General features: G+C 39.1%; 1 protein-coding gene across 1 annotated transcript in view; it reads left to right on the top strand.

The window, feature by feature from the left end:
• The window catches only part of LOC136856737 (AP-5 complex subunit zeta-1), a 216,093-nt gene that overhangs the window by 187,862 nt on the left and 10,314 nt on the right, over positions 1-17,917 (top strand). Inside the window, exon 11 of the mRNA XM_067134821.2 lies at positions 1,578-1,735. Coding sequence (XP_066990922.2) covers positions 1,578-1,735 — 158 coding nt within the window. The remainder of the gene's footprint in view (positions 1-1,577; positions 1,736-17,917) is intronic.

Below are 17,917 nucleotides of genomic sequence, written 5' to 3'. Positions count from 1 at the left end.
CAGTTATTGTGTAATATTTCTCATTTGGAAATGTATGTGCTGATAATTTTGTCAAAAGCCTGGAAAAGTACTGCATGTTCAGCTATGAGCCCCTTAATACCATTACCAAAAGTGAAAACAGAATGTCAGTATCTTAAATGGTTCACGACCTATTTGTGGTGGACATCTTGGCTGAATAACCCTGTAGAATATGTCAATAACTGTAGATAAGATGTACACTTATCTGGATACCTCGCAATTGTTGTTGACAGGGTAACTTCTTGTGGTGCAGACCAGGCCGCAGGTGTTCTCTGTGACGATTCCCCTCCAGTGATGTTACGTGTTTTTAAATGCCGGATCACCCCAGAAGTATCCCTGCTTATGTATTTTAGTTCTTTTGAGTAAACAACATAGCGCGCTGTGCTATGTGGCATCTCTTTAAAATAATCCGACGTCAACGACTTACGTTGTGTTTCGGAGATCGTCTTTAACTTGTCATGTACTGTTCCACACAATTACACATTGCACCATCATATATTGAAGTACCTAATTATGACGCGAATACTCTGTAACATTGTAAGGATTCTTTTCTTTCGTCATCATAATGTCAGTAAACACAAGCACTGATCAGGTGGATATTGAATGTGGGGTCTGATAACGATGTACACCTACAGTAGCCGTCGGTTTCTGAACTTAACCTACTCATTTGTATACTTACCGCTGCATACAATGCCAGAATGCGTATCCTTTATAACTGTTATACTGCGTCAAAAATAGATCTTGGTAAAAATGAACAGCCTAGTTGCTTGCTGACACTTATTTATGGAATGGAGAAGGTCCGTGGTTTGCTACTCGCATACTTGGCACAAACAACATTCCGCTTCGTTTACCTGCAGGCCTACGACATGCTACTCGCACTAAATATGGAGAAATGCTCTCGAGATCTCTCAACATTTCTCGTGAAAAACAGGGGCTAGTCTCAAGAAGTCTCAGGCTGCCCGTCACTACCTGACAGATCTGATATAAACAACACTAGTCTAAAATTTTATTGAATAATTTACAAGGTTTCTTCACCCCCTTGGTTTTTTTTTTTTTTTTTTTTTCTGAAGGATTAAAAGACTCTCTTTCTCTCTGTGAATTTGTTAACTTCCTTTACGTATACTCCAATAGTGTTGTGGTGCAGAAAGAAGTGTTTCAGAGCCTGTTGTAATTTCTCTTATTAGATTATTGTTAGTCATTTCAACATAGAAAATGCCCAACTTGTTGGCTGAATGGTCAGCGAACTAGCCTTTGGTTCAGAGGGCCTGAGGTTCGATTCCCAGCCAGGTTGAGGATTCTAACTGTGTGTAGTTAATTCCATTGGCTTGGGGGATGGATGTTTGTGTTTGTGTTAACACACATCTCTTCACCTGTGTGTAACGCAACACAGAAACACACAGTTCCTTCAAATGGGGAAGGGCAGCAGGCCATAAAGCTGGGTCAAATCTGCATTGAGCATCCACACCAACACTTTGGTAAAAAGGCCAAATGTAATTTTGTTCAGTTTTTAGTTCTTGGGAGATGTCTCTTTGTTCTGTAACAAATACTTTTGCTTGTAGCTTGCGAGCAGGTGTCCAGACTTCATCCCTCGAACAGTGCTTTGCCTCGGCAAAGTACGAGCTCAGGTGGCGGCTGGACTCCCAGACACATTGCCAGAAGATAAGAAGATTGTATTTGACCGCATCGAAGAGCTCCTCTGTCTGTTGCGTAACCCAAAGTGAGTACCTTTCTGTCATCTCCACGTTTCATTGCTTTAGGTAGCACTTGCCCTGTCTTTTGTTTTTTAGTTTCTGAAAGCAAGCTTGTTGTTTTTACATGACTTTTGATGTTGTATAATAGCCACAAAACTTCCAGCTTTACGTGGGGTCCGAACAATAGGAACTTGGCCTTTTATCTCAAAAATCCCACTAGCACTGGTCAGAATTCAAACCACAGCCAGTAGTAGTAGGAAGCCAGCAACAATTACTGGTAATTCTAGTGTAACTTTACCAACGGTTTGAGCTAGGTACTCGGTCACCTATACATCTTCCAGTCTTAAACAGTATATCAAACAATGAGTTTAATTCCAAGTTTTTCAAATCCTCCCTAGATAGATGTCTTATAGTATATACAGTAAAACCTCGTTAATTCGAAGTCGTTGGGACTCAAAAATCGGACTTCGAATTACGTGATTTAGAATTAATCGCCAATTCGCAATTCAGAAGCACCAACCCTTGCCGTGTTATAAAATATTGTAAGGCCCGTTATTGCATGCATTAAACCTTGATTCACAGTTTATACCTTTCAAATGCCATGAAAAAAGAACTATTTCCAAAATGTATCCAAGAAGGTGCATTTACAGTATTCAAATAATGCACTCAGATATCTCACTGGTAAACATAACCTCACGCAATGAAAGAAAGAAAAAAAAAAAAAAAACATGATTCAAAGACGAGGAGAAATCTATGCTCGCTCCCATGTGCAAGTTCTTTATTAATTGGATTACTATACTGTATGCATTTTAGATACCTTGTACTTACACAGAAAGTACCCCATGCCCTTAAAATTGAACTTTCCTATGACTCTATCCTTGTATGATTTCCCGCCATGGCACTTCTCTCGTACTTCAGAAATGTAAACACTTGTCGGGTCATGAAGTATTCTAAGACCCATTAATACATGCAATCACCTCGATTCACAGTTTAAACCTTTCAAATGCCATGGAAAAAGCTATTTCCGAAATCTATCCAAGGTGCATTTACAATGTTCAAATAATGCGCTTGGATAAATCACTGACAAACATAACCTCACGCAACGAAAGAAAAAAAAATCGCACAATTCAAAGACGAGGATAAATTATGCCGGTTCCCCTGTGCAAAGGCATTATTTTTTAGATTTCTTTACTGTTTGCATTTTTATTATAGATGCTTTGTACTGGCATGGAAAGTGCCCGACGCTCTTAAAACATTGTGGTTTATCGAAGTTTCCTATGACGAGGGGATAAAGTATCTCGCTTACATGTGCATTGCAACACACTACTATGACCCCCATCCCTCACACTGTACGATTTCCCGGCTGGCAATTTCTCCTTTAAAACCATAAGACCGTTCGGGCTCGCATTAAAATAAAGCAATGCAGTTTCACCGGCAATGTCAATATTGTTCGGTGCCTACGAATTTATTATATTTGCCACGTTTTTTCGTCAACTGTCGGCATCGCCAGTGTTCGCGGATTCTGTTTTCCCGCACACTGCATGTTGCGTGATATTACGGCGTTCCTTAAAAGGTTGAACACAAAATAATTCCGATTTCATTCAACTTAGCAATCATGAAGCGCATTGTAGACCCACCGAAGTGAGTGCAAGTGCGGAAAGCTACCCCTCCACGTTCCGGAATGCGCGTTCTGTTATGACACGGAGCGGATAAATTTCGAGTTGAAATTACTCTGTAACATACTATTGTTTTAAAATGTAAAGGCAGTTTCGAATTAAAAGTCTGAATTTCGGTAATGGGGCCGACATTGTACTTCGAATTACGAATTATCCGTATTTCGAATTAAACAATTGAAATAACTTGCAAAACTGTATCTCATGTTTCCGGGAACGAGAGCTTCTTCAAATTAGGCGGGATTTTGAATTAACCGATTTCAAATTATCGAGGTTCTACTGTAATCCTTAATGTCAAGTTCCCACAAGAGGGAGCTCTACAGAGCTTAGTTTACATCCTTAAAAGAAAACAGATTATAGAATTGGTCCACCTTAGTCAATAAAAGTGTGTCTTAAAAGAAATATTTTCGAAAATTCACACAATTGGTACATGTTTCATCCCCATTGGGCCTTCTTCAGCCTTAAAGATAGATTATACCAGGTGTATGCATAAGTTTTTGCCAGTTTCTGTGGTAATTTTCAACGGAAATTCATTTTTTGTTTATTCAAAATATTGGCCATTGGCTTTTACACACTTCCCCCTTCCTTCAGGTAAATTATGAATACCATGCCAGAAAAACTGCTTGTCTTTTGCTGCAAACCATTTGTCAAGCCATTTTCCAACTTCCTCGAAATTGCTATGGTGCTGCTCTGCGGGCGCATCCCACATTGATGCGAACAGGTCATGGTCAGGGGCAGTACAGCGGGTGTGATTTCAAGTTGTCTTTTACTGGTTTTGCTGTATGAGACGGCGCATTGTCATGTAACAAAATCACTTTGCCATGTCTTGTGGACCATTCCAGTCGTCTTTCAATCAATGCATGATTTAAATGAATGACTTGTTGGCGATAGCATTGTACATTAACAGTTTTTGGGGGCTTCAAGAATTCATAGAGTCTTTGCACTTTTGTGGTCTACCAGAGCGTGCACTTTCTTTCACATTAAAATTACCACATTTAAAGTATCAAAACCATGTCTCACATGTTCTAAGCAGTGGAGCATATTCACCATGTGTTTGTACCAGAAAACGATGACTTTCCACAGCCCTTTTCTTTTGATTAAATAAGAAATGCAATGCGTACTGCAAATGTTCCTTTTCAGGCACAAACGTCGACATGGTCACTGAATGATACAACACAGACGCTAGTGTTTGGTGCACTTAACATGTGTGTATTGGTGGGTTAGTGTCAGACAAACAAACTGAAGTATGTGTCAAATTCATATGCTGCGTGCGGTTTCCTGGCGCCATCTCTTAGTGAAACCGGAAAAGACTTGTGCATACACCTGGTAAAGTTAATAAATTACTAAAAACAAAACCACAACACTACAAAGTCTTGTGAAAAATTAAACTTGAAGTATTGTATCTTATCTTGGCAATCTATTTTGTTCATGTTTTTACATTCTTCTATATGCAATACGAGCAAAGACCTCAACAGAATCTACAGCACAGAAGAAGGACTTTGGAACGGTAAAGAGTGCAGAAGAGACAGCCCAGTACTCGGGGAATAGTATGATTACACTATTCATAAGCAGTGTTTGTTCTCCATGCAAGGGGCAGCCTGAATAATCGCTGGTAGTAGCCTTTGGTAGTAGCGACTCCATCATGACAATAGCCTCGGAAAAGGTTACAGCATACCCTGCTAAAAGCGACGCGCAGTTCTTGAGCTGGGGGAGCTGTGATAACTGGGCAACCAGCAATTAATATTATGAAGATAGGAATAATAAATGTTATGACCCTGACAGAAAAGCCAGAAGAGTTGATTGATTTTTGGGAAAAAGGGAAATGAAATGAAATGAAATGACGTATGGCTTTTAGCGCCGGGAGTGTCCGAGGACATGTTCGGCTCGTCAGATGCAGGTCTTTTGATTTGACGCCCGTATGCGACCTGCGCGTCATGATGAGGATGAAATGATGATGAAGATGACACATACACTCAGCCCCCGTCCCAGCGAAATTAACCAATTAAGGTTAAAATTCCCAACCCTGCCGGGAATCGAACCCAGGACCCCTGTGACCAAAGGCTAGCACGCTAACCATTTAGCCATGTAGCCAGACGGGAGAAAGGGAATGTTGCAAGGATGGGAGTGAGTGGGGTCAAGTGGAGGGGAAAGGGAGTGAAGAGGACGAGTAGAGGGTACACCCTGTACTGGAGTGGAAGAGGCGAGGTAAGGAATGGAGTAGGAGTGATGATTGTTAACAAAATCCTGGACGAAAATGTGGATGGGAAAGACCATGTTAGTGATAGAATAATCAAAGTACGACTGAGGACGGAAGAAAGAGTGAAAGAGTTTATCCAAGTTTATGCATCCCAAACTGGAAACAGTGAGGTAAGTATAGAGAAATTCTTGGAGACACTCGAAGTCATCAAGTCATGCGAGACCTCAATGCGCAGGTTGGAAATGACAGAAATGGTAAAGAAGAAGTGATTGGCCCATTTGCATATGGAGAAAGAAGCACCGAGGGAAATAAATTCATCGATTTTTGTAAAAGAAATAGAATGATTTTGGGTAACACTTGGTTTAGAAAGAAAAATAGTGGTAAGGGCACTGGGTATAGCAGAGGTGAAAGAAGAACAAAAACAGTTATTGATTATTGTTTGATTGGGAAAATATATCATAAACTGTTAATGGATGTAACAGCACTACACAGAGCAGGCCACGGAGTAGCATAGAGTACTGGTAGCAAAATTGAAAATAGGTGAAATTGTGAGAGTAAAAGAAATAAGACAGAAGAAAATAAAAGTATAGAAATTGAAAGATAAAAAAACTCAGGAGAAATTTCAGGAGGAATTGAAACAACACATCATTATATCAGAAATGGAAAGTCTAAAAGAAGAATGGACCAAATTTAAAAACACATTCGTAAGCTCTGCAGAGAAGATTTGTGGCAGAATTTCGATGAGAGTGGATGGAATGAAAAGGTGAAGGAGGTTGTTAAACAAATGAAGAAAGCATGGCAAGTATTGAATAGAGTTAGGAAAGAAGAAAGTAAGATTAAGTATCAGGAAATTAAAACTAAGTGTAAAAAAATGGTAAATGAGGAAAATAAAATTTTTGGGGGGAGATTCACACAAGAGTTGAGAAAGGATGTAAATGGTGAGAAAAAGGATGTGAAAGTATGGAAGGTGATGATAGATTATTAATTGTGGAATTAAAACAAGTAAAAATCCCTAAAATTGTATTGAAGAAGAAACCAAAGATCAGGATTTGGGAATTGGAGGAGGAGGATAAAAGAATGGCATTCCAAGATTGTATAAAAAGGAAGTTGCCTAAAGGCCCGCTCACACCGAGCGGAAGGGATACGCGACGCGAAGGCAGGAAAATATTCTTTTACTGCGTATTAGATGCAGTGGCTCACACTTACACAAACTGGAGGGGAAATACGCTACGCCGAAGACGAGGAAGTTGCTTGGCGAGAATATTTCTTCCGCTCCTCCCACCGGAATATAACTTCGGTAACATTCGTAAAGTAGTCGGGTGTTTTCGGAACCCTGTCGAGTCCATGCGGTACACTGGCAGTACACAGCACAGTGCTTGCTTCCTCTGCATATATTCACGTTCCTGAGAGACGCTTAAACTGGGCTGTGCTGAAAATGGATTGCAAGAAACTTATTCAATTATGGTAGTTGAAAAGTACATGTTTCTATATGATAAATGTCATAAGTTATATAGCAATACCATTGCACTAAAAGCCATACGCCATTTCATTTCATTGCAAGAGATAATGCGTGGGATGAGATAAGCAAGGAACTGGGAAATGCAACAGGTAAGGTACTTTTAAAATTGAAAATTCAATAATAATGTTGATATTTTACATAGGTGGATGAAAAGGTTAGTTGCACTAACGCGCTGCAGTAGCGTGCTGTGTGTCGCAAACATGGGCACAGCGGAGAAAGGGACAGACACTGCCCACACGTCTGTTAGGCAGGTCACTGTGGTGTCTTGTCTAGTATTGTGTGAATAGCGGCCAAATGCTATGGCGCGTCAACTGGACGTTCACTCCAAATATGAGGTGCATGCGACAATCCAATTCCTATGGGCTAAAAGGAAGAATTCCACGGACATTCATCGTGAAATTAGTGCAGTGTATGGGGGGCGGGCCATTTTCCGGCAAGATATCGTAAAGCGGTGTCAGCAATTCGAAGCCAGTCACGCGGATATCACGGACAACCATCGTGAAGGCAGGCTCGCAATGTCCAGGACCCGTGCAAAGGTCAACAGTGTGAATGCGATCATTAGACAGAACCCGCACATTAAACTGAGAGAAATCGCAACGCAGTTGAACATGTCGTATGGCAGTGTGTTCACCATTGTTCACGAGGACCTTGGATATCGTAAGCTGTGTCAAAGATGGGTCCCATGTCTTCTCACCGATGAGCACAAGGGACAACGTTTCCAATCCTCCCTGGCATTTTTGCAACGCTATGCCACAGACGGCAACGGGTTTCTGTGGCGAATCGTCACAGGCGACGAAATGTGGGTTCACCACTTCACCCCCGAAATGAAGCGAACATCAATGGAATGGGTGCACCCCTTATCACCACAACGAAAGAAGGCCAAGGTTCAACCTTCAGCCGGTAAGGTTATGGCGACAGTGTTCTTTGACATGGAGGGTTTGCTGCACGTGGAATTCTTGCCGAATGGAACGACGATCAACGTGGCGTCGTTTTGTCAAATGTTGCACCGGTTGCATAAAGCAATTAAAGAGAAGCGCCGGGGGAAATTGAGCGCCGGTGTGATTTTGTTGCACGATAATGCAACACCTCACAAGGCCCGCCAAATGAGAGAACTGCTGCAGCGTTTCAAGTGCGAGGTCTGGCAACATCCACCGTACAGTCCTGACCTAGCGCCATGTGACTTTCATCTGTTCGGTAAGCTCAAAACGGAGCTCGGTGGTCGATGTTTCCAGACCGATGAGGAGGTGAAGGCCGCTGTCTTCGAGTGGTTGCAGAACGCTGGAGGAAATTTGTACGCATCCGGCGTCGACAAGTTGGTTGTGCGTTTGCAGAAATGTTTGGAGTCTTTTGGAAACTATGTGGAAAAGTGACGTTACAGTGTATGTTGTTATAGTCGTGTTGCTGTTGTATAGGTGGTGTAATAAATGGCCATAACTGGGAAGTGCAACTTATTTTCTGATCTGTCCTCGTAGTATAACAGTGTTCAGGTAAAGGCTGTTTATCCACAAGTCATCAATTTAAATCACAATCTCCATTTGAGGTAATAGAATACGATATTTAAATGTCACTTGCATATCCAGCATATTGTATCTTACATATGACTCGAACGTAGTTAAACCCAGAACACTACGGTAAGGCCAGCAACGTATAAATCAACAAGAAATAAAATAGGACACACCAAGAGTCAGAATAGACAAAATTAGGTCAGGAAGCGTAACTAGGCACCCACAAAACGTAACCATAAAATCAGTAAATTACTTACCACAAGAAGAAGTGGGTGACACATCAAACCAAGTAAAATAAAAATCCAGTATCAGATGAGTAATTCATTTGAAAGAACAACACCAGTGTTTTCATGCAAAGGTAAGTAGAATTTATTAGAGAAAAGTTAAACCTTCCAATTAGTAATAAGAAAACGCCCACGTAGTAAAATAGAAAGACTAGTAATTAACATGAAATAGAATTATTACCAAGAAAATAAATTAATCATATTTAAAAGATATTAGGGGGCCCCACTATACTAGAAGTAATGTGATAATGAAAATAGTATCTGGTTAAAATAAAGAATCAGCCTTTAAACTACCAAAAACCACATGAACCACCTAGTCCTACTCAAGGACAGGTCTTACCAGGAGCCCAGAAAGAAAATTCACCTTAAACACTACGCGCAGGGAGAAGTTAAAAATATAAATTGAATTAGGAAAATTCAAAACAAAGGTACAAGAAAAGGGGAAGCACAAAACATTCAATAAAATAGAAAGGAAACACAGGTCATCAAGCCCAGAAAGGGAAACAAGGAACCAAAATCATTCGTCAACGGAAATGTTTACATTAACAATCACCGTACAACATACGTTGTCATGGTAACAGGCCCACGCTCAAAACAACGCAAAATCAAAGATACACACCGAAAGGAAACCAGGAACGAGGCAAAAAAGGCAACTATTTAGGTAGTACGGACCAAGACGGAAGAAAATATAAAACCGGACCGCAAAAATTAAATAAACAAACCGGCTCTTGGTTAGGGCTAAGTAGTTCAAGTTAGACCAAATTGTGATGAGCTTAACAGTAGAGTAAAAATTAGTATTCTATCGTATTCCTTTTTCCTCTTGAACAATTTAGAATGTAATTTACCATACGTCCAGAACAACGTTACAAGTTTACATGACCATTATAGCACGTGATTAAATGAATATGCCCTATAATGACATACTACCCAAGTTTTTTTTTTTTGAAAACATATCATTAAAATTTAGCCGAGAGTGAACAAATTTAAAGCATTAGGGTCTTAGACACGTCTCACACATCCGTACAGTTTTTCCTTTTTTTTTTGGGGGGGGTTCATCAATATCGAAAATAGAACAGAACCTTGAAGCCACGCCGCGTCGCCATTTAATACTCTGGTTCCCAAACGCAGATAGATAGACTTAAATAAAATACATACAGTCTGTGGACGTTTTCACGATGAATGAGGTATCACCCGATGTTGAGGGCTATGAGGAGAGCCCTCACACACGTAGTATTCAGCCATTCTCCATTGTTCCGAGTAAAATCTTCACCTTCACGAGGCACATACTACACGCGTCCATCACCAACCAGCCGCCAGCACAAAAATGAGTCTCTTGCTTCGAGCGAGCTTCAACAAGCTGTCCGAGACGAGCTCTCATTGGTCAAGGAGCTGAGCATCGTAGTACCAGTTCTCTGCACAGATGTCAGTACGTACAAGGAGCCCTTTAGATCAGGTCGTTACTCAGACCAGAGCGCTACCATAAAGTGGTAGTGAATCATAAAACTAGAAGGAGATAAGAAATTCAGCAAACTGAATACACAGAAAATTGAGGTAGTAAGATACTAATTTCCACAGGGATTAGCCCAGGTCCAAAAACGTTAGGGGGGGGGGGGGGGGAGAAGACGATTAAATGTGATACCTCGGTGTCACATAACTATTTTAGAGAAGGTAATAAATATTATTTATAATTATGTGTATTTCAGAATACAGTGGAAATTAAATAATTCTGTCGTTATTGTAAAATCAGATCATTGTTAGGCTTTGTTCTTCAGGAATTTCATTTGTGCAGAACAGTATACTGTTATATATTTACTAATATTGCCATATACTGCATACTACTTGATATACGTTTGGTCATAGCCACATTCTGACTTTAGAGACATAATAATGTTCAGTCAATTAACTGGTTGACGTCCATGATTCATGATGTTCTTTTGCCGTTTAACTGCGCCTATGGTATTGAAATATTCTTTAAAATTGTCTCTAATTGCCATTGCCTCTACAGAAGCATTTCCCCTGATATTTTATAACGGCTGAAATGCTGTACGTCCCGTGACAAATGTTGGCTCCTCCGGAAGGCTAGTAATATCATCTTTCAAAAAGTTGCGGATAACGCACGTTGCTAACACAGTGTCTCTAGCGTGTGCTTGTGTCAATTGCAACCGTCACTGGTACACCCTAAATTTCTGAGTTATTATACCAAATGTATTTTCTACGATGTTGCGAGCTCGACTTAAACGATAATTGAAAACCTTTTTCTCATAGTTATTTTCTAACTGGGCTCTTGGATAGGGCCTTAGTAAGTACTTTTAGCTGCAGTCGCTTAAGTGCGGCCAGTATCCATTAATCGGGAGATAGTGGGTTCGAGCCCCACTGTTGGCAGCCCTGAAGATGGTTTTCCGTGGTTTCCCATTTTCACACCAAGCAAATCCCGGGGCTGTACTTTAATTAAGGCCACGGCCGCTTCCTTCCACTTCCTAAGCATTTCCTATCCCATCGTTGCCATAAGACCTATCTGTGTCGGTGCGACATAAAAGCAAATAGCCAAAAAAAAAAAAAAGAAGTAAGTACTTTCGGAAAGGAAATGCTTCATCCTCAATCACAACATGTGGTATGGCAACTTCAGTCCCTGGCAAAGGATTCCCATGTGGTACATTAAGACTGTTGTTTTCCAATCCTTTTCCAAGATTAGAATTTCGAAAAACGCCACCGTCACTGTTATAGTCATATGAACTGACATCCACGCAAATAAATTTGTTGCCAGCATCCACTAATTCAAGGAGAGCAATGGAAAAGAAGTGTTTATAATTATAAAATGTAGATCCACTCCCTCCAGGTGCTTGAATTGATACATGTATGCCGTCTATTGCACCAATATAGTTTGGAAACTGCCATCTGTCTTGAAAGCCTGCTTCAATCCTTTTCCACACTTCCGATGTCGGTTGAGGCATTACTATTGGCTGAAGAACTTCCTACAAAATCCTGCATGTTTCATGAACAATAGTGACTACTGTTGAATGGCCAAGCCGGAAGCTGAATGCAGTTGTTTTGAAACTGTCACCAGTAGCAAGAAATCTGAAAACAAATGAGAGTACAATAGTCTAACTGTCCTATTTTTGAGACTTTATAAATTACAGATAGCAGCATGTTTTGTTGCCCATGCTCTTGTTTTATTATAATTAATTTCAAGTATATCTTTCTTTCAGGAAATGAATGCAAGGAAAAATGGAAAAGTATTAGGGAATGCTATAGAAAAGCAATGGCTTCAAGAGAAAAGAGTGTCAGTAAAGGGGGGAAAGTGAAAAAAAGAAAAACTGGAAATATGAGGAGGAATTATATTTCCTCAAACTCTTCATATGTCAACAAAGTCGGTATCAAATATTGAGACACTAGGCACACAAGAGGAAAGTGATGCCACTGAAGTACAAGCCTTTACTAGTGTGTGTGTGAGGATTCTCCTCTTTCAGCATCGTCATCCCTAATTAACAGGCCTGCTTATGAGAATCGTAAGAGGAAGAAAGATCAGAGTCTCTCTGTAGCTAAAGTGTTCAAAGAGTACTTGGAAAAGACTAATATTAGTTCGGCAGTGCAAGATCCCATTTCTTGTTTCTTTCAAAGCATGGCTGAAACCGTGAAATCCTTCCCCCCCAAAATTCAAGTTGAAGTAAAAAAAAAAAAAAAAAAAAAAAAAAAAAAAAAAAAAAAAAAAAGTGTGTTAGATACTGTTACAGACTGTGAAATGCGGGTAATTAGAATGGCACAGACCACTGTATCATTGGAATTATCATAATTCAGTTAATTGGCAATAGCTTAAGTTAAGTTTAGATTTTATAAGTTATATGTATTAACAGAACCACTTGAGTACTAGTACATCACTGATTTTAATACTTAATATATATTGTTACGTAGTTCTAGTTGTGTATATGTATGCCACTAGAGTTTTGTAATAAATTGAACATTAAGAACTATTCAAATATTCAACATAATTAACTCACCTTAAACATACAACCAGTCGTAGGGTCGCTGATATAGGTTCATGAAATCTCGTAAAATGCTTATTTAAATGTTCTTCAACAAGCTGAAATAGCTGTTAAAATTTCACAATGCTCATTCGAAAATACACTTTGAATTTCTCTTCATCGCGCAACAGTGATTGAAACAATGTACAAAATTCACCATTTAAATTCCTGGATAAATTTATGTCGTGGACCCAAAATCTTCGATTTTGCCTTTGTTCTTCCCTTTCAGCATCTTCAGCCAACAGAGCAAGAGCTAACAAGCAATCCATTAGTTGCGTTCGACTGAGTCACGCTTCACACACTACTGTGACAGATGATAACAGCTGTCAAAATGGCGAGACGCGCTTCCTGTAGGTATGAGTGCATACGGGAAAAATTCTTCTCGGAACTTCTTCTCTCCGCGTCTCCCTTCCGCTGGGTGTGAGCGAGCCTTAACACGGAAATATAAAGTGGAGAAGAAGAGTGGGACAATTTAAGACAGACATTTGTGGAAGTAGCAATTGAGGTATGCGGGAAAACAAAAGCAAAGTTTAAGGGAAAGGAGACACGGTGGTGGACAGACAAAATAAAAAAAGAAATAAAAGAAAGGAACAAGGTGAAGAAAGAAATGGACAAGGAAAAGCAAAAAACGTATCAGAGGGATGAGAAGAAGATAGAAAGGTTACATGTGGAATACAAAAGATTGAAACTACAAGTAAAGAAGAGTATCAAGGAAGAAAAGGAGAAATGTTTGGGAGAGTTTGGCAACAAAATTGAGCAAGATAGTTGAGGAAATCAGAAACTATTATACAGAGTAATAAAATCGAAAAGAATAAATCAAGAAAAAATCAAGGCATTAGAGAGAGAAGATGGATCCATAGTACATGACAAAAAGGGTTCAGAAGGTGATGGCAAAGTATTTTGAAAAACTTTATAATGAGGATGACTGCTTGGAGGAAAAAGGATATAACAAAATGGAAATAATAGACAGAGAAAAAGAAGAGAACCCGATAAGATGGTTGGAACTTGAAAGGGCAGTGAAAGCAATGACCAAAGGTAAAGCAAGTGGAAAAGATGAATTCAATGCTGATATGATTAAGGCAGCAGGAAGCAGTGGACTACATTGGATATACCGAGCCCTCAATGACATATGGAAGGATAAAAGGATGGCTGAAGATTCGCAACAAGGAAGGATTGTACCACTGTTCAAAAAAGGAAATAGGAAGAAATAATGTGAAAATTATAGAGGGCTAAAAATAATGGAGAAAGGCTTAGACAAAAGACTGAGGGATATAATAGAAACACAGTTACAGGAAGAACAATAAGGCTTTAGACCGAATAAATCAACAATAGACTTGATATTTACAGTGCGAACGATTATGGAAAAACATCTGGAAAAGAACAAGGAAATCATCTTCATATTTTTGGATTTGGAAAAAGCTTATGATACAGTTAAGAGAAAACATGTATGGGAATGCCTACTGAAAAGGAATGTACCAAAATCATTCATTAACAAGATAAAAATGTTATATCATGAGAGTAAAAGCAGTATACAAGTGGGGAGTGATGACTCTGAAATATTTTATACAAAAAAAAGGTCTCAAGCAAGGAAGTACACGGTCGCCATTAATTGTTTATTATATTGATGGATGAAATCATAAAACATGTAAAACAGAGTATCAATAGTGATGAAGGGAATGCTTTGGTTTTTGCAGATGATGAGGTGATTTGGGGAAAGGGAGAAAAGGAAGTACAAAGGAGACTGGACATTTGGAATGAAAATCTGAAGGAGTTTGGAATGATAATTAGTAAAAAGAAAACTGTAGTCATGCACTGTGGAAAAGAGAAAAAGAGAAGCCAAGTGAACATAGACTGAGAACTGTTAGAGAATGTAGAACAGTTTACATATCTGGGTGGCATTATTAATGGAAGTAATGAAATCAACCCTGAAATTATTAACAGACTAAGTAAAAGTACAGCATTTTATCATCAAATCAGAGAGCTTTTATGGGATGACAAAGTACCCAAGAGAACGAATTTAACATTATATAAACAGTATTTCATACCAATTGTAACATAGGACTAGAAATGCTGGTAACTAATAAGAGACAAGATAGTAAGATCCAAGCAGTAGAAATGAAATATTTAAGAACATTGGTTAAAAAGACAAGAAGAGATAGAATTCAAAATATTAAAATCAGAAAAGAGCTAAATATAGAACCGTAGTACAGAAGATACAGAAAGCAAGACTGAGATGGTTCGGACATGTAAAAAGAATGGACCGAGCTCGATAGCTGCAGTCGCTTAAGTGCAGCCAGTATTCGAGAGATAGTAGGTTCGAACCCCACTGTCGGCAGCCCTGAAGATGGTTTTCCGTGGTTTCCCATTTTCACACCAGGCAAATGCTGGGGCTGTACCTTAATTAAGGCCACGGCTGCTTCCTTCCCACTCCTAGCCCTTCCCTGTCCCATCGTCGCTATAAGACCTATCTGTGTCGGTGCGATGTGAAGCAAATAGCAAAAAAAAAAAAAAAAAGAATGGGAAAGGAATGGGTAGCAAGAAGGGAATTGGAAAGAGAAGTTAAGGGAAGGAGACCAGTTGGAAGACCGAGAAGTAGGTGGATGGATCAGATTTTGAATGACATTAGAGAAGCTGGATTGGATGTGGCAGAAGTAATGGAGCAGGAAAAGTGGAAGGACAGAAAGGAGTGGAAGAGGCTTGTTAACCACACCTGGACGACTGGAGTAGGATATTGGTGATGGATGATGATGATGATGATGATGATGATTATGTATGGATTGGTAAAAAATAAGAGAGAAAAAATCTACACAAACAAGTGAAGGAAGAGAGTGGAAATGTAATAACAGACCCAGAAGAGATAAAGAATAGGTGGAAAGATTACTTCGATAAACTCCTGAATGTGAGAAATTATGTGAAGAGAGAGTCGAGTGGTAAATGAGGATGATTCAGAAACAGAGAGTGATATTGCAATGGCAGAGGTGAAAATGGCTGTTAAACAAATGAAAACAGGAACAGCTGCAGGGATGGATGAAATATGTGTGAAAATGATACAGGCAGCAGGAACTATTGGTCTCCATTGGTTACATAGGCTGCTATAGGAGGAAAAAGCAAGTGCCTGATGGTTGGTGTAAAGGTGTAATAATACCAGTATTTAAGAAAGGTGGTAAGAAGGTATGTAACATTTATCAAGGAATTACACTGTTGTCACAAGTAGCTAAAATATTGGAGAGAATAATAGGAAGGAGGATGAGAGCAAGGGTGGAAAGAAATTTAGAAGAGCAGTATGGCTTTTGACAGGGCAGTCAATGATAGACCCTATATTTACCATGAGATTACTGATGGAAAAGCAGTGGGAATATGGAAAATATATGGTGATGGTATTCCTTTATCTAGAGAAGGGATACAATAGTGTTAATTGGTTTAGAAACCAACTAGACTAAGCTAGGGAAGTGTATTGTCTCCACTTATGTTTATAATTGTTGTGGATAAAATTCTAAAGGAAACAAAGGCAAGATGTGGAGGGCATATGAAAATATTATTGTTTGCAGATGACATAGTGATCTGGGGAGTCAATAATACAGAACTAGAGACTTTAAATGACAATACAGTGGAACCTCGATTATCCGTTCCCGGAAGCTACATTTCCCCGGTGTTCAGATTACGTGGTCCCCTGAGCATCCTAATTAAATCCCGTTGTAAATATCCTTCATTATTCATTCTTCAAAGGAGTGATTTCCCAGATCATTCGTCCAGAAATTTCAGTCCCATCAACACAACCCTCGATAAATCATTTTTGAAGAAGCTGTATGTCACAGAAGGATGGCTACAGCAGACCTATGAATCTTGGCATTAAGGTCTCATCATTGCAATAATTAGAGCTAATACCAAGAAGAGCGATCCACAATGAACTTGCATTAGGGACCATCTTAGCATCGCATGTGGGTCGTATTGTTTAGAGAATCCTCGGAAATCATAAACCAGAGAGCGAGCACATTTCTACAGATCTACCTGAAGACTGAACAAGTTTCATTCTTGTGAAACGTCTACATTATGTCCAGGGTTTGAAGTTAATTGTTTTAATTTTTTTTATAGTATTGGCGACCAGGTGTGTGGCACTTCCCACAGGGCATTGTATAGTCACTGGGCTTTCAGGCAGGAATCGAAACTGCTCTTTCTTAACACAAATCTAGATTTTAATATTATCCTATACGATTATGTAATCATGACCAGAACACTAACTTTGTGCCTTTCATACATAAAGGCATGGGAGGTCTTGGGATTGCCTATTAATTTTTGGTCTCAATATAAGACTGGAAATTTTATGTTTTTGTATTAAAATGTCATAAAACTGCAGTTGTTTTATGTATTTGTGCGATGTTGCATTTTAAAAAGTTTGTATCATTTCCCACTATAATTGACTTGTGCAGCGAGTACATTTTCCCCCAGCTCTTCAGCCAATTTAAATCTACCAATTATTCGTAACATCAGCTCACCACAAAACCAATAAGTTTGTTCCATACTATACAAAAGCACTGCAAGATTACATAAACTAGAACAAGCAATTTCTACATTTGTTAAATGTTTCATTGTCTAATGTATTTCATTTCAACTATTTCATATATTCAAGTTGATTGAAATAGAACCGACAATTATTTTCAGTGTTCCATAAACACAAGGCAATAATTTTAAATCAGATCTAAAAACTTTCTTAAAATACTAAGCTTTTCAAGTCAATGTATATTTCAACTGTTTCATTTTTCCAAGTAGATGAAACAAGTCCAACAAGTCTGTACTGTGTTCTTCAAACACACGTACAGTGTTTTAGCCCAGATCCAAGAACTTTCGTAAAGTACCAAACATTATGTGATTGTGTGGTATAATTAGTCATTAAGTTTTGTTTCAAAAGGTTCACATGTTTTCAAGATAATTGTGGCAAGACTGACAAGTCTGTTCCGAGTTATACAAACGTACAACTATATTTTTCAACCCAAATCCAAGAACATTCTTAACC

Source organism: Anabrus simplex, chromosome 1 (genome assembly GCF_040414725.1).
Source record: "Anabrus simplex isolate iqAnaSimp1 chromosome 1, ASM4041472v1, whole genome shotgun sequence".
Taxonomy (NCBI): domain Eukaryota; kingdom Metazoa; phylum Arthropoda; class Insecta; order Orthoptera; family Tettigoniidae; genus Anabrus; species Anabrus simplex.
The sequence above is the reverse complement of the archived record's forward strand: the minus strand, read 5'-3'. Positions and strand labels throughout refer to the sequence as shown.